General features: G+C 39.8%; 1 protein-coding gene across 8 annotated transcripts in view; it reads right to left on the bottom strand.

Moving 5' to 3' along the window:
• LOC121903502 (ultraviolet-B receptor UVR8-like) overlaps nt 1–26,294 on the bottom strand; it is a 333,525-nt gene that overhangs the window by 188,940 nt on the left and 118,291 nt on the right. For all 8 annotated transcript variants that reach the window (XM_042420598.1, XM_042420604.1, XM_042420599.1 and 5 more), the window contains 2 exons: nt 16,047–16,171; nt 14,864–15,007 (listed from right to left, as the gene is read on the bottom strand). In XM_042420598.1, the coding sequence (XP_042276532.1) occupies nt 14,864–15,007; nt 16,047–16,171 (269 nt within the window). The remainder of the gene's footprint in view (nt 1–14,863; nt 15,008–16,046; nt 16,172–26,294) is intronic.

The following is a 26,294-nucleotide window of genomic DNA, read 5'->3' as shown; positions in this document are numbered from 1 at the left end:
CTATGGCTCTAAAATTGCAAAGTGATTAAAAAATGACCAAAGAAATGAAAAAATACAACAGTAGGTTTTCTTAAAAAGCTTATTTTGCCAAGATGTTAAATGAGGGAAAATGGCTTTGTCTTATGGAGTATCATGTTGAACTTGCAATAATATCATAAGCAGCACTCTCTTCACTTTACTTTCAAAACTTTGCTGAGCAAACTTTTACTCCCAGCTCCTGTACAGCTGAGGGAAATTCATCATTATCAGCCACTAAATCAAAAATGGAGAGGGGGTGAAAATGACAGATACAGCAAAAGTAAAGAAGGGGAAGGTGGGTGGAGATGATGTGGAAAGTGAGGCTAAAGAGAGATTGGAGCCAGACAATGAGCAATGGTGGAGTGTGTTACCGTGTGTGTGTGTGTGTGTATCTGAGGGAGCAACAGAGAACAAGGTCCTTTAAGTAGACCCTGGGAGCCGGGGACCAGCTGGACTCTGAGTACTACCTGCTGATTCTGCCTGCCCTTCCGATCCCTCAATCCTTTACCTCCTCTCCACAAACCCTTTCCATCCTGACACTCTCCCTTTCTCTCTCTATCCTTCATTTATTTCTTCTTCTATTCTAACCTTTCAACTTTCTTTGCACCCCGAAGAGTACTAATTTCCCACCTCTCTGTGTCTATGCCATTGCAAAAATTGCAGCTAAATAAAATTGCAGCTCCAGTAAAGTTTAAGGAAAATATGTTGTATCATATTTTCAGCTCCTCAAACTCAAAGAGCACAAACTCATTACCGGACTTACTGTCATACATTAGTTTGAGAGTTGTAGCACAACCACACATAGCAATGTTACATTGTGATACACTACAGACACAATGGGTATTTCCCTCTATTTAAAAGGACACAATCACTATCATAGACATTCCCCGTTTTCAGAAACTAGATGTATACCATGGTACTGTACTGTGAAAACCTTGCTGTTGTAAAACATAATTTTAGGAAATGTATGAAAACCACTGCCTGAAGCAGATATTGACGTTGCAGGTTGAGGGAAGGCGGATACACTTAATACATTTAAATTCAGCACTTAAAATCAGAAGAAAACTCTACACTGAATATAAAATGCTAGCAATTATCCTTGAGAGAAAGTATATAAAAGTGGACTTTTTTCTACTACAAGTACTCTAAACCATTATGTTTACAGCTGTATTTGGTGTAATCCAACTGCCCCATCCCATGGAGGTACGCTGAACAGGACCAAACACGCAAAAATGGCATTTGGAATAATCATAATTCTTTGGATGTTGGACAATTTTGATGCTTTCTGGTTTATGTTTCATCTACTCTCCATCTCAGAACATGCCTACAACTGTTTTTTCCTCCCAGTGTAGCACAGACCAGCAAGTGAACCATGAGCCATGGTTGTACTGGATGTACATCCAAGGGAGGTCAAGAACTGTCACTGGTTTCTATCCTACTGTTAAGCCCCTACAGATTCATGCAGTGAGGTGCAACCACACACAAAGCACCTCACCTCTCAAACACATCCAGCCAACACAGCTGAGAATGACCTCTTTGGGGCAGCAGCTAATGTGTTACAACAGTATTTTGGCCTATGGCCCCAATTTGCTATGCCTGACCACACTGGGTAGTAGTTCCTATACTATTACAATACAGTGACAGCGTACATACAACACTCCGCAACAGCAAGAATTTTATACTCATAGCCCTTGTTGAGGCTGATTGTTTTTTGAACTGACATCACCACAAAAGTGTTGCACACTAAGATGTTGATTGGCTAGTGGGCATGATGGGACTCAGTCACAAAGACTCTGTCTTACAGAGGAATCCGCTATAGTTAAATGACTTTGATAGATACAACAGATGTGATCAATGCAATTGCATAATGAATGATGACAGATAAATGGCGTGTTTACAAACTAGTCTTGTCCACCCACAGTAAGCAGGGTGTAATCAAATCATAACTGTTTTTGAGAAACATGCCTCACAGGCCACATAGAATACAGTTTCTGTTGCAGTGGATTCTATTCATCATCATCATCATCCATCTTTACCCTGACTATCCTTCCATAAGTGCAAAATGCAGTTAGAGTTGAACAGTATGGGGCATAACAATGACAATGTGAACAGGTCCTAGTATCATATCCTCTATTCTATTGTAAATTTCATCAAACTAACTCATCTTAAAGGGGACCTATTATGCTTTTCCTTATTTTCATACTATTTCATATGTATAATGTTACAATGTTGGATGTTTATATTAAACATAATAATAATAAATAAAAATAATAAGGTAAACGTATGTAGAAATAATCCCTGTGAGCAAAAAGCACTGGCTTCAGACTGCCCTCTGCAGCTCTTCATCAAACATCATCATCACTGTGGCCGTTTTCTGCTTGTACTATTCCTCCCTGCAATATTTCTAACTGCTCCATTGATCAAACATCTCCAAATATCTCCATAAGTTGTTGTGTCCACCAGTTTTTAGTCACGCACACAGCGGCACAGACAGTGCAGCCACACATACAATCTGTCGTTGGTGTGGAAGTTCTTCTTGTTTTATTTGGTTTTGGAGAAAAGTGCAAGTTATTTAAATAGTTAATGTTTTATATGAATATACAATTAAATTCCAATTTCCCATTCAAGAAAAGTTACAAAAATGTTCTCTTAGAAAGACAGAAAATATATTAAGAAAGAAAGATAATCTTTCTTTCTTATTAAATTCTTATAAAGGAAGAAAATTGGAATCAGCCGAAAATCGGAATTGGCAGGTCAAACTTTTAAAAATTGGAATCGGCCAAGAAAATTGCAATCGGTGCATCTCTAAAGAAAACCCACACAAACTGTGAGGTTAACCACTGACCCAACTTGGAACCTGCCACAAAAACTAAATTCCTGAAAAAAATATGCTATGTGTGCTATAAAAAAAGGAGTTGGGGTGAGCTTGAGTAATGACCAATCACATGAACCGCTCTCATCCCCTTTAAAAGCAGCAACAGGTGAAACCAGGTAAAGAGGCTGAGGTCTGAGAGAAAATAAGTTCACCTCTGTGAAGCACCTGAAGTCAAAATAAAATACAAATACACAACACCCCAAATATGCAATCAGTGGCAGAATGACCAGGGAGCAGTATATTGGTGCCAGAGATGCTGGAAATCCTGTAGCACGAAAAGTGTTTTGTGATTTCGGGGACGTCTTCATGCGTACACCTCTGCCAACTAAAGCCACAAAAATTGTCTTGCGTATGTATAGGTTTTAACGCAAACGCAATTTTGTGCCAAAAATAGCACCGAAATTACAGTACACCAGCCAATCAGCATAAACAGTCTCAGCTGCGCCTGTTCTCCCACCTCGGTGCAAACATGTTCATTTGGAGCCAGGAAATTACTAAACAGGCGCAGACGCAAATAATAGCCTAGTGCCCGAGGAAAGCTGCAAAGAAATTGCGCTTGTCCTTTCACTGGCTTTGCGCCAGCAAGAGAATAGGGCCCTCAGACGTGATACACCATCTGCTGCTAAGCTGCAGAGTGAATGAGAAAATATGCTTCCACTCTTCCACTGACTGTGCTGATGTGGCCACTAAGTTGCCAAGGTATCTAGCGTGTGTGATAACCACGACTGCAATAACAGTTGTATTATGAGGATAATGCTCAAAAAAGGGAAGTTTTACAGCACTTGTTTATTATTTTTTTTACAACAAAGTTAGCAACTTACGGTGAAGTTAATACATTCTGTGCACCACCGTCTGGTCATCTGTGATGTGTTGCACTGCCAACTCACAAGTTGCAAAAGCACAACACTGAAGCTACACTGTTCCTAAATTACCTCAAGTGCATTTTATGCATTATGTACAATTGTATTATATTAGCATACTACGCATGTATAGAATATATCTGTGAACAGCCAAAATAGTGTAGGCCCTGTAATTCAGACACATTAATTTACTTTCACCTTATGTGCATAATAATTCATTTTTTTCAAAGATGAGAATTTAAAACTAAGAAATATAAAAATCTAGTTTAATGATACATTAAATTCAGCTGTAGGTCAATTTTCACTCTTTATTTTGTTGTCTTTTGTTGTCTGAACAAATTCTGTAAATAGCACTAGACAACAGAGTTACTTGACACTTCAGTATACAGTCAGGGTAGTAGAGAAATGACTTTAGGGGCTTGCTAATGAAACAGCGTTTGGTACATTTAAGATCACAGTATCTTTTAATACTTTACATTAAGTGTTCAACCTACAATGCTGTTTGCTCAGAATCCCTGGTTTGCAGAAATGTATCACTTTAAGTAGTGAATATTGTGCTTGTGTCAGTCATGGACTAACATTAAACTCATCTTGATCTTTTTAGGATCTTTATATAATTTTGCCTGAAGACAACTAGTGTGTCAACTAGTCTTGCTTTTCATAAGCATCATACATGTCAGGGAGAGAGAAGAGAAGTATAGAAGACAGAGGTGGGAATCTTTGGGAATCTCACGATTTGATTTGATTCTGATTCTTTGATGTCCGATTAGATTCCAAATCGATTCAAAACCGGTTCTCGATTGAATGAATAGAAAAGGGGGGGGGGCTTTTTTCAGTTTCTTGCTCCAGCCTCCAGTATAATGTGTGCCAAACCATTCACTGGTGTCCTTATTCCGCTGAAATACAATATGAAACATTACTGGCAATTAAGATAATTGGTCCGCAGCCTTTTTATTTTAAAAAGTTAAATGCATTAATTAATGAATTCATTAATTTGAAAGCATCTTACAGTCTACTGCCTGTATGAGAATAACAAACTGAGGGGGAGGCGGAGTGCTCTGCTGTGTTAGTATTAACATCATGTCTCCAGCAGTGGAGAGCAGCATCTCTGCTGCACCGTTAGCTCCGGGGAAAGCCATCGTTTTCCAAGACGCTGGGTTTCTGAGGTAAAACAGACTGAGCACCAAGTTATTTTCTTCACCTCAGAGTTGGTTTAAGTCGTTTAATGCTGCAGTGTGTGTTGGTCAGCTGGTCTTGTTTGTTACTGCAGGAGTTTGCTGCTCCGTGACAGCGTAGAAAGTTTACAATATACTTCACGTTCGTCTCACAATGGTAATTATTTAGACATTAAATCAAAATGCCTTGCAACCGCTGCCCTTTGTGAAGATGAATTACAAGATACCTCTAGCGTATGCACACTGTAGACTGTCCGGGGTGCTGTACTGCCCTCGAAGTTGAGTTCCCCTTTTTTCATTCCGTCAACATCACTTTATTAACTAACATTTAGAAAATTGATTTTTGACATTTGTATGCAGAATTGTCCACATCTGCTTCAAGATGCATCTAAGAAATCAATTTTTTCCAACACCCCTAATAGAAGAGAGGTAAATTCCTTGGTGAGTGAATTTCAAATTTTCACACTTCTGTTTGTGTATCTTCAAAAACCGAACAACCATCCAAATCTATGAATAAAATGAATACCTAAAACCTTTGAATGGAGACTCCATCTGTTGAGGAGACATTATTCTACTCATTACCAAAAGATTAAATTCAATACAACCCTGTTGTGCACATTTATAGTGTCATCTTTACAAAAGAGTGTAGTTACGAGTATAGTCTTGGAGTTATATAGTTATATATTTCAATTATGTAGTTATGTGATACATCAGTCCAACATAGAATTCACATATGCCAGTAGAAAGATTTTTCATCATTTTGTTTTAACACCACTGCTAGTGAATAAGAGAAAAATAGTACAAATAAAAAACGAGGTTTATATTTGCATGTTAAATAAACAAAAAACAGGAGGTGAAAAGTGTCATTCTCAGTAAAATTATACTTTGAAAAGAAGGATAAAAAAGAAGAGAGGGGGCAAATATAAGTAAACACGGTTTTGAATCAAAGCCAATCATTACAAGGGCCTGAACTTGGCTACTGAATTCTTTGAAAAATGTTCTTATACACACAGGGAGGAGAAAAGAATGCCTGGTGAAAAATAAAAAAGTGGAGGAGAGGTAGAGAAACAGACAGAGGTGAGTAGAAATAATTTTGATGAAGCAATGAGTTCAATAAAAACCTGGTGGGTGGAGTTTTAGCCTCCACACCAGACTGACCTGTTTCCAAATAATCAGCAAGGAAAAAAACATTAAGTCCCTGAGAACAAGAGCAGTTTTCACACTCTAGCACACAAAGAGAAGGACCGGCTCAGAGATGAGAGGGTTGGCTGCATTGTACTGCCCCACTTAAATCTTACTTTCAATTCACTAAATGTGTTATTTGACTTGGCAAAGGAGCTGGTATGTCCCATGGAGCAGCAGGGAGTCTTACAACGACTTTGCCAAGTTTGCTGCAGCCCTGCTGAACAGCCTTCGCCTTGGCTAGCTAGTGACCTTAGACTTAGTGGGTGGTTCGACTCAGTGGTGAAGAAAGAAGGGGGGGAAAACTTGGAGAAAAGAAAAAATAAAGAATAAGCATAACCTCTTGTGGTTATAGTTCAGCCTTTAATTTTAAACCTCTCCTCGTGAGTACACAACATGACTAGGGAAAATAGAAAAGGAAAAAATAGTTTTTAAAGGAAAAAGAAAGAGAACAACAGATTATTTCTACCATAAGGAAAGAGAAGAACTCAGTCTAACATTCATATGTCCAAGCTACTGTAGTTAACACTGGCCTGGCCTGCCCCGGCCCAGGGATCTGGCAGTATAATGTGAGTAGCAGGAATGGAAAATATTTTTTGTTTGCCTTATGAACGATGGAAAATGAAGACCACGAGAACAACTTAGAAGTACTGTATATACAGTACTGTGCTGTGAAACCAAAATAATGCAAAGTTATTAGAGGAGTGGAAAAATCCAATAAAATCTCTCACTGATTGGCCTAACACGGAAAACCTATTATTCCACTTTTCTAAGACAATAAATCAGTGGTTATTATGGAGACTTGTCAACTGAAATGACTTTCTAAACTCATAAGCTATATATTCAACACAAGCAATTAAAGTTGGACACAGCTGATCCCACATTTGGCTTTAAGATATGCTAACAATAAACTGCTTCAGCTAAATAAAACATGGCTTTACGTTTTTTAGATATGCCAATCCTCTTGAAAAATAATCTATTACTTTTCATTTCATACAGTGCAGCTTACTGTTTCTGTTAGCCCAAATTTCGTCATACCTTTCCATTAAATAAAAGATGATGTGATCATGTGTTGCTTCATTTATAGCATAGTTCAGTATGAGGTCAGCAGTACATAAAAAAAACTCACTATACGCCCTGTAATTAAACTTGACGTTCTATGTTAATAGCTCTATTTGAGCAGTGATTGCCAAGGATTCATACCACTGTGTTGGAGAGGTCCAGACTCAGGGGAGGACAACCCACGACAACCCCAAAAATCATCCATGGGTGCCAACACGATAAACCTGTAGGGAGGAGCCCTCGACACACAGCTCCATGAAACACTCATCCTCCAAAACAACTCTTACCATCTTAAACTCACAGGAATTTGAAAGATGAGGCACCCCTCACCATCCTCCCCACGGCCCGCACTGGGAAAATAAAAGAGAAGTGAAACAGTGAGACAGAGAGAGATGTTTGGAGGAGGACAGGAGGAGAGGATGAGGAATTATGCCAGGGTCTGAAGATTCATTTTGAGGTTGGATTTAGAGAAATGATGTCTGGCAACATGTGCAGGGTCAAGCCCTGCAGGCCTGGAGCTCAAGCAGCCATCTTGGCAGTGACTCCTTCAGTGCAGGGGGAGGGAAAGGGGGGGTGGTTGCTTTACAAGGTACATCAAGTCTGCCGGGACCCACCATTTCCTCTTTCCCACTGTTACACTAATGCTACTTCTATTTTTCTTGCGTACAGTTTATCTTTGATCAGAAATATATTGCTCAGCTGACAAGTAGTGTAAACATCCACATAATTTGAAGCAGAAGTCATTACTTCCTGTAGTTATATTTACTATTAGTATGATGATACTCAAAGGGGAATTAGTAATCAAGGCATCAGGCAGTGTATGCCGTCCCCCCATAAGGACAGAGCGCTCCTTTCCCTTCTTTCCTTTTCTTGTGAATATTTTTGGAATGTAAAGGATCAACCCTGGATTCAGTCATTTTCAATAAACAAGGGAATTCAAATAATCATTGTGACATATTTCATCCTTCTCTGCCTCTGTGTCTTTGTCTCTCCTTCTCTTCCTCACATATCACACACATACACAGTGCAGTCTCCCTCTACATGGCCTCCTACATGGGAAATGTAGACGAGCCATGCAAGGCATACAGTGTTGATCCAGCTGATAAGCTGACCAATTGGGTTCATTTATCAAGAAAAACCTTTGCTCAAATGTGATCCCTCTGTGTGATGGAAAACCCTCTGACAACTCTATCCCATCCACGTCTCTGTGGTTCTTGGCGTGGTCGCCTTGCAGAAACCCTAGCAGTGTTATTACAGATCTTTAGTGGCCTACAACAGGACATTAGTTAAAACAAATATGTAAATCTGGGTAAGAGACAGACTAGGGAGGGAGTCTGAATGATGTATGCCAGATAAAACTATGTCTAGAAAGACAGAGGAACGACCTTCTGTCTTCATGCTGCAAAAGCTGGTCAGACGTGATAAATTAAGAAAACCAGTGGCTGATCAGAGAGACAGTAAATAAAACCCATCTGGAATGGGTTTCTGTCCCTCTTCTGTACAAGCTGAAACTCAATACTCATATCAGATCTGAATGCTGTGCAGTGATAATAGCTGAATATTCATTTTGGTGCGAGCGGAAGACAAACATTCCCGTCCTTAATGACATCTCCTGGGAGGAAGTTCATTACACAAGGTTGTTACGCAACAAAACCCTGTCACTTTGAGAGGTCAGAGGAGGTTCACACTGCTAACATTAGCGCAAACCCAGTGGCAACTAGGTTAGTGACACTTCCTGCATGAAATAACAACTCTGAAAAAAACAGGGATACAAGTAACATCAGTTCTCTAGGTAGACATGATAAGACTGCACTATACTGGCCTACTTTGTGCAAAGCAGCAAAACAGCATCAGTATAAGACAAACACTTGATGTACAGTACCAGTCAAAAGTTTGGACAGACTTTCTCATACAAGTGAATGGGAAGGTGTGTCCAAACTTTTGACCGGTACTGTAGATTTGATAAGAAAAGGAATATCAGTATGTCATTCACTCAAGTGAATTAGTCACACTCAGTACTAATCAATGTCATACTGTTTGGTTTAATTGATGACAGTGGTTCACCATACTGGCATAATATGCTTTTAACAAATTTTATAGAAAAGGGCATGAAATAATATCTTTGTTGTGAATGGCAATCCAAGTTATTTTAGGGTCATCTTTGGTAATAATAATGGCTATGATGTTGAAATCTGAATCGAAAGATGTGGTTGTCTGCACATAGTGTTTTTCCTGTTTTGTTTTTTCCTTTGCTGTGCTGTTAAAATAAATGATGTGCTAGAGGAAGTGCGGAAATTTAGAGCATTTTTCCAAAGAAACATTTGCTTACAAGAGCAAAAGTAATAACACCACTAAATTAGATCACTGTGTGATATCAATTACCAACGTGGTGAAGTAAAAATAAATAATAATAAAAAAGTTAAAGTTTTCCTATACTAATACTTTGAAGATTGTTACTTAACAGAGCATCCAATCTGAAAAACCTACTTCGCAACACTAAGTCATTCTCATTGGCAGCTGACAAAAGAGCGTTGTACTATATTTGAACTCGATATGCAAAATGTGTGTTTGTGCATGCTACTGAATTTCGTGACCACAATGCATGTCAAAACAAGAGTTAGCATATACTGACGTATGTTACAAGGAAAAAAATGAGCAAGAAATTCTAATCAGACTTGTTGAATTATTTCAGACAGTCACAGGCAGGTGTACAGTATGTATGTATGTATTCCTGATGGAAAGTGTGCATGTGTGGGTGTGTGTGTGTGTGTCTGGGAAAACACTGGAGCTGTAGTTGCACACTGTTCTGTGCACTGATTGACGGTTGCTGCCCGTGCAGGCCTACATTTTTGAGTCGACTGGAGTCATAGCACATGAGCAAACACAAGATGGAAGACCATGGAACTCTAACTACAAAGAATGGCAAGACTATCTGCACCACATACACACACTGCAGAGAAACACACGCTTACACACACACCACACCCACAGATCCACTTCCCCACCTCCAGTGCTTGAAGATCTACCTGCCAGCTGCTGCCAGTCGCAGGGAAAGATGGGCTTTGTTGGTTTTGTGAAGCCCACCGACAAGACCCCCCTGGAGACTGCAGGTCTCCAGCAGCACAAGCCTCAGCCTTATCCACTCCGCCGCACAGGCAATCTGTTTTCTATATTACCAGCCTGTATCACTGTACTATGCACTATAGAACAGCAATTGAGCAGGAAATTAAGTTAGGGGATCGGTATTTGGCGGAGGAGAACGAGCTGGTGTGGTCTTCCCTCTCCACATACAAGGATCATTAAATATCACACGAGTTTCTTGATAAATTTCCTCTTCTCCTCTCTCTGCTGTTCCCATCAACTTGCTCCCCTCTTCCTCCTCTCTCTTCTTCTCGTCTTTCTGTCTCTTTTCTTTCTTCCTCAATTTCCCTCTCATCATCTGCCCGTTTCTGTCTTGTCTTGCTGTATTTGTAGTGAGTAAGAAACAAAACATCCTAATGGATGTTTGAACAGCTTGAGATATGTCGGCCTGGGAACTACCTCCCTGTGACAGGGAGCTCTGGCAGGGAATTGAGACCATTACAAGGGAAAAATAGGGGACATATTTCTTTCTTTTCCTCTTTGTTTATTTCTTTTCCTCTCTCTGGGTCCTTCTCTGTAGCCCCCCCCCTCCCCTCTATGTCTATTTTTTCTCATTATTTCTCTGTACACACAAACATAGGACAGGGTCTAAGCTCTTTTTGGATTAGCAGATGTGGAGGATCTATTTTTTGCCTTGTTGTCTCTCCTTCTCTTCTTTCGCTCTGTCCTCTTCTGCCTTTCTTCTATACTTCTTACCCTTAACTGTGCTCCCTGAGTGACTGTGAGAGTGTGTGTCAGTGTACAGAGTTGATGAGTGAATGAAGGAAAAAGAGAAAGGAGAGCTAGGTCAGGACGTCACTATTCAAAATCATAATGTGGAGCAGTGGCAGCTCTGGTGATCATGAACATGCACACACACACCTTTTTTTTTTTGTAATCCTTTGTGAATTCTCAGTTTTATTTTCTAGCACAAAAGGACTTTTTTGTTTCTTTTATTAACTTCTTAATCATAAACCTCATTATCAAACTAATAATTAAGTTATATTTCAAATTACTTTTAGGTTAATTTTGGGTGTTCAAATGCCCCAGATCTCAACTTATTAATGAAATGTATATTCATAGAAGACATTGATTCCATTGCTTCCTTTCACACTTTTGGGAAAATCTTTATTTGGCATGTTTGAGTGGACATGAGTGAACCAGAGCACATTTTGCACTGTGGACATGCACATTAATATGAATTAATAATGTTTTAATGTTAACTGCTACTGAGATAAAGGTAATAAAACTGTAATATTAAATGTAGTAATAAACGCTGTTAACAAATTGCCTCAAATGTTTTATATCTGAATCTATTAATATTCAATGAGGCGCAGAACTTTAAAAATTTTTGCTCATGTTAAGATGTGACTCATATGGAAACATTTATCCCCTTTCATTGACTGACACTTGAAGGTTCTTCATCACAGCAATGTTTTTGCACAAACCTGAAAGCTGACACTGGCTTCCCTGCATCCATTCAGAAAGACTAAATCTGACATAAGACATACACTCACAAGGAAAAGGAGGTTTCGCTGCTACAATATGAGGTCAATCAGTAGTGTTGACAGCTAATTTAACAAGTGCTACAAGCACCATTACATTTGGCTCCTGATTGTGTAACAGTGAATAGATATACCAATACGCTGTCAGACAGATAATTAAATAACTCAATATCTATAAATAAGCGAATGAAAAGAAAAAATATATATCGGAGGTAGATTCATGACCATCATTGACCATATGGAACACACACACACACACACACACACTCACAGCAGTCAAGGCTTGTGCAGTGGTCAGGTTAGTGGGAGGCAGTCAGAGAGATAAGGCGCCAAACAGGTCTAAATCCCTCCTGAAGCGGTCTTGATGGACAGACAGGCCACCATTAACAATGTGGTGGCTTGTGAGAGCAGCAGCTGATGGAAAGATACCCTGGCATTTGCTGTGTTAAGAAGTGGCCCTTAAAGATTTCACACTTCCAATTTCTTTGAATTATCTGCCATCTCCAGCCTGTCACTCAGTCTGACAATCTCAGATTCTTGCTCACTGAGGCACCGGGCTGGTTATTGACAAAGCAATCCGCTGTGATACAGCAAAGCCTGATAAAACATTAGTCAAACAACACGCTGTACAACTGTAGACCCGCCTCACACATGAATGGAGGCTCACAGTCTTCTTTTGTACCCCTTCTTTTTTTAACATTTTTTTTTTCTTCATGTCTAATGACATGACTTTGTTCACACTATGAACTGAGTATAGTACAGAAGAGTGGTGTTCTTAGGATTGTCAAAAATTACCTTGAGATAGTTGCCATGGAGCGGGCTCACGTGTGCTTTGTCCAACACCATCAATCAATGATTTGGTGAGACTTGAAACTTTTTGACAATGTAGCGGAGAATCTCCTTTACATATCACCACTTGCTAGATTGTAGCATACAGAGCGGAATGGATTTGTTAAGGTCCACCTAAGGCAGTGATGACAGCCAATGCTGTTATGACACTGAACAGACTGCTTATCAGATCTTTACTGGTTTGATTCGCTCGCTGCTCCAGACAGGCCATGATAGAAATATCACAACATCCCCATTACCCTCAGCATTCAGTACATAGTGCACAGGCTGTGCTTTCTATGAATTATTAAAAGCAGACAGATTACGCTGCAAGGCTGGAAGTCTAGAGGCATGCTACAGATGCTGCTGAGCAAAACAGTAACATCAGAAGTGTGTTTTTGTTCTTTTTTTAGAGAAGGGGCTTTTTTTTTTTTTTTAGGAGGTCTGAATCAGATTAGAGAGGGTAGCCGTTTGGATAAGCGTATGGGTACGTGGATAAGAAAATAGCGGGTGGGGTGTGGACATTGTGTTTATGTTTGTGCACATGTGTGAGTGTGTGTGTGTGTGTCTGTGTACTGTATGTGTGTGTTGCACAGATTGAAGGGGGGGTGAAGGGCATAATGTCAGGGCTTGTCTGACATTTGGCCTGGTGGGTTGGCTGGATGGTTGGTTTGCTGTCTAGATGGCTGGTTGGGTGCATCCCAGCTCAAGCCTGGCAACTCTCTCTCTTTCTCTCTCTCTCTGTGTGTCTCTCTCTCCCCCTGGAGTGACGGGCTGAGACATTAAGACAGGCGTTTTAATTAACTGTGCCACTCTTCCACCTGCTGCCCTCAATATGCTCCTGCCCAGGCAAGCTGTCTCTCATACCACTGACTCTCTTGCTCTCTTTTCGCTCCATCTTTTCCATCTCTTTATCATTTTTCTACTCTTTCCTTCTTTCTCTCCCATTCTTTCCAATTTCCAAATCTCTCCCTTCATCATTCCGACTTGCTCCCACAACCCCTCTTTTCTATCCCTTGTGTAACCCTCTGTAGTTTGACCCTAATAAATGAAAAGTCATACCAGATAGATAGGAAAGGCGATTCCATGAGGCTCATATGACAGAATTAGCCAATTTCTTTTTTGAACTTGGAGAGAATTAATTTCTACATGTATCCTGTTCTACTGACCCTCTAACTACCCCCCACCCATCCTCCACACACATACAGTGCACACACACACACTCACGCTCTTCAAATCTATCTGGTAATTCAGTTCTACCCGACACTCATCAGGCTATTCATTAAGGCCTGATTGGAGATGGATATTTCTGTTCCCTCATGACAGAATGGAGCAAGGGATCAAACTGGGGACATTTACAGGATTTAGGAGAGCAAATGCAATACAGCAGCAGCTTTGCGTGTGTGTGTCTGTACACTTGGACATGGCTGCGTGAATGTGTGCTCATAAATGTTTGTATTCATGTGTAAATGTATGTCTGGCCATTTAAGGATCTCATTTAGTACTGTTACTCATATAGTTTAATCATTTAGATCATAAATTGAGAATTAATTCTAACAGAACAGAGCAACAAATGATCCACTTTTAGCACTCTACTTAAATTGTATTACACTTTTAATGGGGTTAATAATAGACAGCATTAGCAACACAGGAAAACGATTCTACAAAGTGTTGTATTAAAAGGATTAATGTCCTCCCTTCAGAATTAAAGCCAGGTCTTAGAGATACAGCTAAGACTAACAAATGGCTCAGCTCTGGCTCCATGATGGGGCCTCAGTCGCAGCCATACTACAGTAAGAAGACAGCAACTGGGGCCCATATATCAGCCAGGCAGACAGGGAGCATTCATCTGCTGTGTAAGGAGAAGTGACTTTGAAGTTCTCCGCAGTGAGGTGAAAGAGCAGCCGTGGCCTCAACCTCTGTGTTTATGTAGCCGCACTAGCCCTGGGAGAGCTCTTAATGAATGATGTGGATAGATGGACACCATAGATAAAAGCACACACTCACACGTCTGTGTGAGGGCCAAGACACACACCGAGGATTTATGCATACTTTATGTTAAGGTCGTGGACATGTCGGGCTATACATGCAAGCATGTACTCTATGTCTGCATATAGACTGAACAGAAAAACACACAAAAACAAAGTGCTGAAGGTGCTGCTGGATTTAGTAGATGGAGTATGTTCCTAAATTACACTGTGTTTCACTAATAGGTTTCAGACACAACTGGAGACTAACCTGTTAGAAGTAGGCTATGCCAACATCCCCCGGCAATGTCTTTGACTGGTGAACTTGGTAGGGTCACTTCTTCTGGGAACAGGATGTTCTTCTGTGTGTTTCCACAAGCCCGTCCACAGCCCCACTGAAACAACCTCCCGTCAACTGCGTGTCAAGAGTCAGTGAATTAATAACATTTCTAATTTGACTAAGTAAGTAATCATGTTATCAACAGATTATTTCTGGGAAAAAAATACTGTTATAACGACAGAGGTATTATAATGTGATATGACGGGCATATCATGTCAACTGATAGAAGATGTTTTGGACCCTGTGCACTCTCTCAATTAGTTTCAAAGTATAGCAGAAGCCTCTAACCCCCTGCAGCTCATCTTGCATCTCTCACCAGCACACCTCTAGGAGCATGTTGTCCTTGTTGTGCTGCTGCTGCATGGGGCCTCTGGTGATAAATTATGGATGCAACGCAAAAGCTGTAAAATTTGTTGTATCTTCTATTATCTTCATGTTAAAGGCCACAAAAGCTCTTCAGTGAAGTCAGCCATTAAGAAATGACAGGTATTGCTATCAGGCTTCTTTATAGCCTATTACCTGCAATGACAGCAGCTGCTGCTGCACCACTGTACGGCCTATCACATTATTTGCAGCTAAAGTCAGCTACTGTGTCATTTCGCCTCATTTTCTTGACAGTGCTATCATAAATCCATTGGGCTGCAGGGGAAACTGTCGACTACCTCGATTATCTTCATAGCCTGAATGAATTCTGAAATGTATGTAACAGGCAATGACTGTTATGGATCAGGAGCCAGGGCCATATTCTCTCTCTCTCTCTCTCTCCTTCCTTGTCTCTCTCTCAGGTGATGTGCCGATCGAGGGCTTGGGGGCACTGATATTCGCATAAAATTGAGTAAAATAGGTGAACTTTGAAGCACACAATGACAGCTCAAGACTAGTGACGTCAACTCTTTGCACTGGTGGATTGCAGGAAATAAATCTTACAGGTATAAAGCATAATAGGTGAAGGGTCAATGGTAGGATTCACTTCTTGTATGTGGGAGCACATTAAAGAAAAAAGGTTGTACAGGGAATATATAACATGGATACATTTACAAATTTTAATCAATATCTATCCAACAATACATTTTGAGTGTCATGTACCATCGCACTGTACAGTGCATAGCTGTACCTGTCAGTGCAAGGTTGTGGTTTGCCCCACAGGTGACCTTTGACACATGGTCCACACACTCCACAAAGCGAGGGACGATCACATTTTCATTAGAACCGCTGCCAATTTGTCCATAATCATTCTGCCTGTGGGGAGAAGAGTATAAACACATAATTAAAAAGATAATTAATTACCTGCGGGCATCATCTTCACATTCTTCTATTACATTTTATACTATATACAACACCATTTCAAAGCATGAAAATATTGCACATCTTTCAGTTTCTATTGGGTAAAAATAAATAATCAAATCAACTAACTATTACAGTGAGCAGGTTCCACTGGGGACTGTGGAACACATGCGTTTCCTACCATTTCTACAAATCCTCTTTGTGACAATAACGAGACACAGCCCTATCAGAAGTGAAACACCTCACTAACTAATTAGACTCTCAGGCTGCAGTCTGACAAAATATAAAGAGAAAAGTGCTTGAAGGAAGACTTGCTCTCCCGCAATTTGCATCTGCCACTTTTTACTGCATCTGTTCCAAGTGCCATTCAATGTTCTCTTCCTCCTTTTGTTGGGAAGTGTTGAGCCCCAACTATTTAAGCTCACCTCCTACCTACCCAGAGCTTTGTTCCTGCTCCTCTGCAGACCAGTAATGAGCCAACCGCCACAAAACCACTAGGAAATTAATGACTCATTATGGACGGGGCCTAGACCGCTCCACAGCCTCTCCTCCTCCCCTGCTCCACCACACATTCCCGCATGTAATCCTCCCTGACTCCCTCTTTCTCTCTCTTACTCTCATCCCTTCAGCCCATACAGAAAGACCCCAACACCTCCCTATCAATTAGAGCCTATTACAGGGCTCCCATGCTTGCAGGGCAAAGAAAGAGGGCCTTCACAGCTCAAGAGTGTGTGCAGGAGAGATTGGGAGAGTTGAATGAGGAGCCTTAAGGTGCTCCTTTCACACCCTTGCCCTTATCCATTATGCCAGTCTGTAGAGCTCCCTAGGAGAAACGTGCAGCCCCAAAAAGACTTGGGGATGAAAATAAGTCATGGGAGGGATTCTTGGTCACACCTTTTCCCTCTTCCCTCTACTCTAGTGTCAAATTATATCATAACTAGTCCTTAAGTAAAGCAACATGGTCACAGTGCTCCTCCATTAAATGGAGTGTTAGACAAAGATGCTGAGATCTAAATGATATATAGTAATCATACCATCTGTGTCCGTACTCATGGAAAGACAGACCAAGACAGATATTAACAAGATAAAGCAAATGGTGGACAAGCACCTACACATGAAAATTCATGTGATTATTGATTTATTTTAGTTTCACTGCCTTTTACCCTTCACTGCATTCCCCTGGGCAATACCTACTTATTCATGGGACTGTTGGTCTTTGTTCAGAGCAAAAAATACTGTTCTACATTGCCAGCATTTTAGAATATCTTTCCTTTTTTTTCCTGGTAGGGCATGTCTCAGGTTTTCATTCAAGCATGCTATGCTCATTGGCTTTTGAAGCTACGGTGCATTTCAAGGCAATCCCTCTGAGAGTGAATGGGTGAGATCACATGGGTTTGAGGTGGTTTAGAATGGCAAATCCTGCTGAAAGTGTCATTTCCAGTCGGAGACATCAATTTGGTGTGTGAAACGGGGCCCCAGGAGAGCCCGATAGCCTGGGAGATTCCTGACAAGAGCAAAGGGCCTGGGGATCAGCTCCTACTCACCTGATAAGACAGGAATTTCATAAAGCGGTTCAAATACGCAGAGCAAAGCGAGAAAGCAGGAAAAAGGAAAGAAACATGATAGACAACTTAAAAAAAAGTGCAGAGAGAATCTATAAAGATCTTTAACCCTTACATACTGTTCGGGTCACATTTGACCCATTTTGACATTTAAAAGCAGCGAAGACACGCTAACCGTAAGCGACATTCTTTAAGTCTGAAATTCTTTGACTTTTTATTAAGTAGCCCAGAATATACAAAAATGGAAATACTGTATTTCAAAATTATTTCAAATTTAACCCGTATTTATTCAAACGGATTTTAAAGCCACTAGAGGGGGTGAAATTAAGGTAAAGGCTGGTTATGGGGAATCTTGAAACAGTGAAACATTGGCATGTGTGTGTATTTCTGTCATTGGGACAGTGGGGAGGAAGCTCAAGGTGGACTTTGACAATGTCAAGAGAACTGCCTGTGTTCCCACCATATTGCTACACTTGCCAGGTATCCCACTCAGGCGGGCATCCGAAGCAGCTAACAAGCCTATACAAAGTAACAAATCAAACCCATCAATTCCCAGGCAACCAACATAGTGGTTGCCCAACACAGTCTCCCTGTAGTGGAGGGCAGCTTTCATTGGACTATAAAAAGTACCTGAGCCTCTATTTAACTGATTTGGTGTAGAGGAAGGAGTGATTTGGTGGATCTTTAATTCCAGGATGAAAAGGAGACAGTGAGTTAAAGAGAAAGTATTAGAAGAAGACAGCGTAGAGAAAATAGAGGAAAGGTCCTTGCAACTTTGCTCATGCAAAGGCGACGCCACCTTCCCCACATGCCAGCCACAGCAGCAGCAGCAGCAGCAGCACAGTTGTCCAAATTTTGCCCTGATAAGTCTGCAGTCCCACAGTCAATTGTCACAAAGGAACAATGTAAGGGTTGTATGTAAGGGTTAATATCACACTTTCTATAGTGTATGATGCATCTTTGTACAGCATAAAATACATTATAGTGATGTCATTAACCTCATTTGTTCTATGGAGGCAAAAAATGAAACAAATCTTTATTTATGCCAAAAAGAAAAATTTAAGTTGAGGACTCATGCACTACTACAGCAAATAAGATTAGATGCAAACTAACTACTTGTCCTTTTGACTTTGATAATATAAACAGTAGTTGTTTACATTAGGAAAAAAATACACAAAACAGGAGTTGATCAATGACCCCCATCTGGGGAGGATTGTCAAAGCTCATAAGTATGGTTGATAGGGAGATATTAAAACACTGACATGCACAAATTAAAAATCTAAATTATTGTCACTACTGTTTCTGGCCAAACATTGTGGTAACTGTAAAACAGTGAACATAGGCAGTGGTATTAACTCTAATATAAAGCCTCAATTAGCTTAAGTGAGAGCAAAATGGCTGATAATTATTGCGCCAGCTCATTAGACTTGTTTTGTCACTAAAACCACTTAAATCACTACACAGTCATATACACAAGCAATGATGCAAATACACACATGCAGATGTTAGAGTTTATTCCCATCATAATGAGGCATACACTGTACAGGTTGGGTTTTACTTGTTTAGACAAAAAAAACTAAACACTTCAAACTAGATTTAATAGGTTATTACCACAGAAAACAAGCACTTTATGAAACCGATCATCCATAGACTAATTTATGAAGTGCTTGTACAAAAACAAACCACATGTGATTGTCATGCAGTGTGTCACAGTATGCTTTAAGACTAGTTAGAGACACATGGTAACTTATGTTTTGTACATTTTATGCCTCAAAAAGGCAGAATGCAGCCAACTTCCCCTTTTGTTCAAAAGGCTCATGTGGTTTTAAGTCTGTAGATCTCATCTCAAGAAGAAAAAGATCTCGAGTCGTTAAGTTTTTCAAGACATGACCTGAGTAAATCAGCGCTGTTGACTCTATTGATTTTGTGAAAATATTATCTATGAAATGGTGAATATCTGCATCCGTCTGCAGTACCTGCTATACATCTTGGCTAATAATGATACAGACTCTTCAGGAATAAAATCCTTGGGGCCGGCCATGAAAGTTTAAGATTCAATGCGGTAAAATACAATGTGCCGTAAAATATTAATGTGTGTGGTAAAATTATGCTGGTGGTAATATTTTAGATTGCTGCTGTCTGTAAAAGAGGCATATCTGTATTTATTTACAAGCAGGGATAGTGGATGGGGGGCTTTGTTTGAAGCCATGTTTATGAATATCGACTCAGGCTCCAAGGTAAGTGGCTATAAATCTGTGAGAGGATCTTTGTAAAGTTCCCTTGGAGGACATAACTTTAGGTCTAACCGCCTCCTTCCTTCACTTGACTTTTAAACATTTAGATGTAGCCCGGCCAACTGCATTTAGAACAGCTTCTAAATTATGAAGGGCTCCATTTTGAGAGTCCAAGTGTTAACCAATTGAAGTTGATAAATTGTGGCAATAGATTTTTCTCGGATAGAAACAGAGGTGTGTTTGGCCCTTGATCTGGAGTGTTTAAGAGTTTGGGGAAAACTAAAAGGGAACTCTGCACAACCTGCTATGTTCCAGATGTTGACTTGGATGTACTCGGCGGAAGGTGCCCTTAAACTCTATTATTCATTATTTTTCCAAGTATGCACTGAATGTTGAACTTTTCAGCCCGATCTTTCCATGCTAGTCTCTTTGGGTAAGACGATGAATAGTGTGAACTACTTGAAGCCAAGAGCATGACCTGTGCTAATGAGAGAAACATTACTCCTATGATCAAAACGACCTCATATCATGTAGCTCACATCACCTTAGGCTATCAAGACCAGCTGGAAGAGTTCTATAGGTCCACATAAGATGAACCTTTCGCGGATGACTCATTCACGCCTTCTTTTTTTGCGTCATATCTTTGACATATTTATCTATTTATTTTGGTTCAAGGTTCTGAAGTTCAGATCACAGGGGTGATTGCATTAGTAATGGTGCTGCAGTTGGCTGACCTAGAGATGATGGACACAGAGGTCTGTATCCTCCGGCTACGATGATCACATAGGAGCCAGGATTAAGAGAACAGATTTCTTTCCTGCTTGAGTTCAAAGGGCTCAATCAAAGTGTTTCACTGCTGAACTTTTGCCCCGCTCTTTAAATGCATAATTAACTGACAAGTGGTGATAAGGTTGAGCCCTGTGAAAATACTGTTTTTGGTTTTTCTGCGTAGTGATGAATGCAGTAACAGTTGATGTCATTACGCACTAATAAATGGCTGGAAAGCTGCATTGATCCAACCATCTAATTCCAAGAAAATAGCTTCCTCCTGAGCTAAATTGGAGAAAATTGACAACCCTCCATTAAAGCCCTATCTCATTCTTTTACTCCCCTCTCTTTCTTTCTTCATTTCTTCCCATTTCCATTTCTTCCTCCCCAGTGTGCCGCTTGCTTTCTCAGGGCTAATCCTCACGGCCTCGTCGCTTATGTAGACCTGAGCTATCGCTCTCTTGCCGCTGGTGTCCCTGACGCTAGCTGACACTAGGTATCAGTTCACACCCTGAACACACAGAGAGAGGTGCTAAACAAGGACTTTGGGACATGTCACAGCACACTTAAAGAGCTTCACAGTGGTACAGAGGGAGTTCAGAGTGAAAAAAACACGCTCAGTCGGTAACAGACGTACGACACACTGTACACAATAAATTCTGTTTTGACTTGGTTTAAAAAAATTAGGACATTTAACTTATTATATGGTATGGCTTCAATCATATCATATATATCATTTATACCATATAATCATACAAATATGGTATTATGGTATTACATTTGCATTTTGTATTTTAAACGTAATGCTCACAATCATATTCTCCTCTCTTGCTATTGAAGAGGTAAATATTTCCTCGTATATTTTTTCTGACAGACCATGTGCTTTTGCTGTTATGGTGGTAATAGTGTGCCTCTGAGATCTAATGCAATTAGGCTATGTTGAGTGCTTAATCAGTCTTGATTACCTGTTGAACATTGCAAACAGGCAGCCTCCTAGCTCTTGGAGATATGAAGGTTGAATTCCACTAATTAAAAGTGATGCAGAAATGAGAAAGGAGCTTAACAAAATACATTATTATGAAATTGCAAAAAATATTGCTTAATCTGATCCTTCACCCAAACAGAGCCACCCTGTGATCTATGTTATTTTTGAGGTCTTCTCTGGTGTTATAATAAATAGGAAGCATCTGTACAGTTCCTTTGTCTGACAGAAAAACACACGTTATACATTTTCATACATACAGGCTGAGAGTTGAACCCATATGAATATACTGTACTATAGTGGCTCTCCAGATGCTCAGGTAGTAATCCAAGTCTGTGGCGATATGTGCCAGGAAAAAAAAATCTGTTTTATAGGCAAATTATTTCATCACAAATGTTGAAAAGATTGCCCCATCTACAAATACTTAAAAAGCGGTCCATGTCCTTAAGTTAGTGAAATTATACAGTATGTTTTTTTTCCCTCCTCTCACTTCCTGTTTTGTGACTGAAAATCGTGCAGAGCCCACACCACTTTAAGCCAGTATTTACAGTTACGATCTGGCTGTTGTTTTCCAAGGAGCCGAGCTGTGCTTTTCCTTTTTTTATTCATTTAGCTGTAAGGCAGAGTGTGATAAGACAGAACGAAGACTTCCCTCATAACGAGGCACATGCCAAGTCTGACATAATCCAATCTGGTCCATTTTCATCAGCTTTTGTCTCGTGTTTTTTGCTTCTCTTTTGGACTTTCCTTTGGTTCCAACGATGGCTCAAAAACCTGAAATGACACAATTCGGTCGCACTTGTATGGTGGTGAGGCTGCAATCCAAATGGCTTTTCTGCAGAAAAATCCTTGAAGACCCACACACATTTAAATCTGGCCCTGGGGGCAACAGGCTCTAAACCACCGAGATAAAAAAACATCCAGGCCAAAAGCAGAAAAATATATTTTAAGGGAGGGCTTACCATGGCAACAAAAAGGCATGTCAAACTTGTGGAAAGGAGGCATTCTGACTGAGGAGTAAACACAGACCAGTGTGCCCGTAGGAAAGCCTAGGAAAAGCTCTCCGCATATTAAAGGGCCCAGCCTCACACATGTATACAACAAAAAGAGAGACAATGGCAGTAATAACAGGCGAGGCGTCAGGGTACGGAAAAGACGGTTAAACGGTCATTTGTGAGAAGAAACGTAACCGGGCCTAATAGAAGCTGTGCCATAGGCAGGGGCCTTGCAGATGGAGGCAAACAGTTCTCTTAAATGTGTTATTGGGTATAAACAAGAAACATTCCCTCTGGTCCACTGGTATGCACTGGAGTCAAAACATTAACCATTTATTAAGGAAGCTTATTTGACAGAGATTCTAGATGCTTCTATGTAACAGTGAATATATTAAAACATGTAGCTGAAAATAAACGACAGGTTACAGGAAGTGAGAAGAGGTAACAGGAACTTTCAGGCGTAGATTAAGGCAAGTGACAGGCATGATGGAGCAGGACCACAAAATGTAGAAATACCCTGTGAAATTTCAAACCCCTGTGCCTCAAATTATAGACAGGGAGGAGAACTACACCGCCTCACTGCTCTCTGCCAGGCTGTGCCACCTTCATAGCGAACCGTCGATACGCCATGAGGATATTTTAAATCCTCAATAACATCTGATGTCGGCAAAACCAAGTCAACAGAGAAGTGAAAGAATTAAAAAAGAAAGAGTGGGAGTCTCACAAATAAAAACCTCGCTATATTCTCTTTTTCTGTTCGCACTTATGCCATAAACACTTATATTTTCCAGTGTAAACACAATCAGTGCTGTGCAGGAATGATGAAAAGGCGTTAGTCTTATTATAGGAGAAAATAACAAGCTCTCATGAAGGGATTGATTGTTTTCAAATCGTAGATCTTTGTAAGAGGAGTGTAAAGTAGAGCTAAGTCTCCATTATAGGACGCTGCTGCTACATTGCTTTTGATTTTCTGTCAACATCCCTCTTACCAACTAGGCACTGTATTTACTAAATGCATCGGGGCCAAGAAATGGATTGAATATAGTGTTCGTCTTCTGCAATCCAAATTGTGTAAACCAGTTGGAGGTATTGCAGGTCTATTATTCTGTGTGTCCCACTCTGCCAATGTTTATAGATACTGTAGGACTCTTCTGAATAGTTGACTGCACAATATGGGTGTAGTTACTGAAACAAAACCAAACATAAATTAACCGTGAACCATGCAAGCAGGCAACTCACTCCTGCAAAGCTCTTTTCCTCTGATGCGAGGATTATACACAGAAAAAGGAGTCTCAAACCAAGTGAAAACTGTTTCCCCAAACATGTCCACACACAAATCAATGCCTGTTTAATAAACATGTTCTTGTTGTTTCTATTTGTAATTCTCATGTTTTAGTGGTTTTACACCCAAACAGTGTTTTATGATGGTAATGATTTTTGAAATGTGTTCAACAATTTCAGTATATAAAATATGACATTGAAAAGTAGACAGGCAAGGTGTATTATAATGATGTTTAGAGTCAAAATTTAAGGTGGTTTTTTAGTTTAATGCCTTGGTCCATACTTTCTTGTTGTGGTACCGTCTATTTACAGGAATGTAATCAGTCTAGATTAACATTACAACTCTACAACAATGGAGCCTATATTAGAGTAGTGAGGATAAAAAGAAGTATTACAATTGAATTAATAAAGACTGTTTATCTCTTCAACCTCCACCGCAAACTTCAAAAACTGGAACATATGCGCACACACACACACACACACACACACACACACACACACACACACACACACACACAACTGCATGTATGTAGGCATATAAACAATCCCACATAAACACACAGTATTTGCACATGCATCCCTCTTTGGTTGCAGTCTATATGTTTGGTCATCAAGTTGCCCAACCTCGCGGTCTATTATAAGTCGGTCATCTTCACCCTTCTCTTCTCCCTCAGAGTCATGGCCCCTCTGTCCCCTCTAAGTACCCCAATAAATTCAAATGTAATGCTCCTAAATGAGATCACTTACATGTGCCATTTCTCTTCAACTATATTTATCATCTAACACTTTGGCCTTCATTAACAAATGGCACTGGAGGTGATGGTGGTGGATGATTCCTCGTTCCCGCCGCAGGATAGAGACAGAGAGAATGCTGTCACCAAATGACACAAACTGAACTAGGGAGGGAGTTAACGCTTCATGTTGTGATGCAAGTCTTAGTCCAGAGTCACTAAGTGTTTCCTGAGGACAACAGAATTACTGGTCAACAGAAAAGTATAAATAATATAGAAACAATAACAAAGGCAAAGTCAAACTGAACTGAAGGTCTCCATGCCATATCTTGACATTAAAATAATTTTGTTTGCGCAAATGAAATATAATGTGTAAACACTGTTACAGCAACCCAGGATGCCATGGGTAAAAAGATGACTCATCTCTGCTCACCAAAACAGTTTAGAATCATAATTTCAACCTGAAGCAACACAGTACTGCACCCATACACAATCCCTCCTTCACAACACTGTCAAACACTAAATGTGAAATGCAGAGGCCACCCACTGTCCAATGAGCATCAGCCAACTAGTTTGGCCATTTACATCGATGGATTTAATTGGCTGTCGTCTCCAGCATTGTGTAAGGCAGTGGGGTGCATTTGTATGGGACCACTCCTGTAATATTACATACTGTTCCATCACTTAAGGTTAAGCCTACCTATTGTTAAATTTATAGTCCAACTATTCTTCTTGCTCTGGCACTCATTCCTCATCTGCATTGGCAAAGAAAACATTCAGTTTAGCTATTAATTATCGCGACAATGGAAAGATGCACAAAGCAAGGGTAACCCCTTTTTTATTTCCTTTAATAAACATTTTAAAACAGCTTCATTATAATAATGTATTTTGATTAACGATGTTTACCACAGTGCTGGTAGTGAAAATTGCTTTCCCATAAATTAAACCAATAAAAGTTAGTTGATGAATTATTGCCTAAATGTAAAATGTTACAGTCTGATTCATTCACAGCAGCTCTACTCTGCACAGTATAAAATCTACATATTCAGAAAATAATAAACATAATTAATTAATTGGATTTCATGACAACTATACTTAAAACAATTGTATTTTCTTTCATTTTCAAATATCCATAGTTTCCATTATGAATAAATACAAATACATAAAATGCTAAGACTCAGTGTTCCTGTAACTCCGCCACATTTTGTTTTATGTAGTTAATGACTGAACTTTCTTTAATATGTTAAAGAAAGTTTTAATGATACTTCTTGTTAAGATATAGGATATGTTTTCTAGACCAATCCAACAGAGCGACTTGAAGTTTTACAAAAGTTAATTTCAGGAGTTCAGTTTTGGTGAATTTACAGTATGTATATATGTATCTAATTTATGTATGTAATACATGAAATTATGTACTGTAAGTACAGTCTATATGCATTTATTCTTATTTATAATTTAATTCATGAAACTTTTTTGAATTGTTTTTATGTTTTGTTTTATATGTTATGTTTCCATATTAAGAAGC

The sequence above is a fragment of the Thunnus maccoyii genome, chromosome 9 (genome assembly GCF_910596095.1).
Source record: "Thunnus maccoyii chromosome 9, fThuMac1.1, whole genome shotgun sequence".
In the NCBI taxonomy this organism is placed as follows: domain Eukaryota; kingdom Metazoa; phylum Chordata; class Actinopteri; order Scombriformes; family Scombridae; genus Thunnus; species Thunnus maccoyii.
The sequence above is the reverse complement of the archived record's forward strand: the minus strand, read 5'-3'. Positions and strand labels throughout refer to the sequence as shown.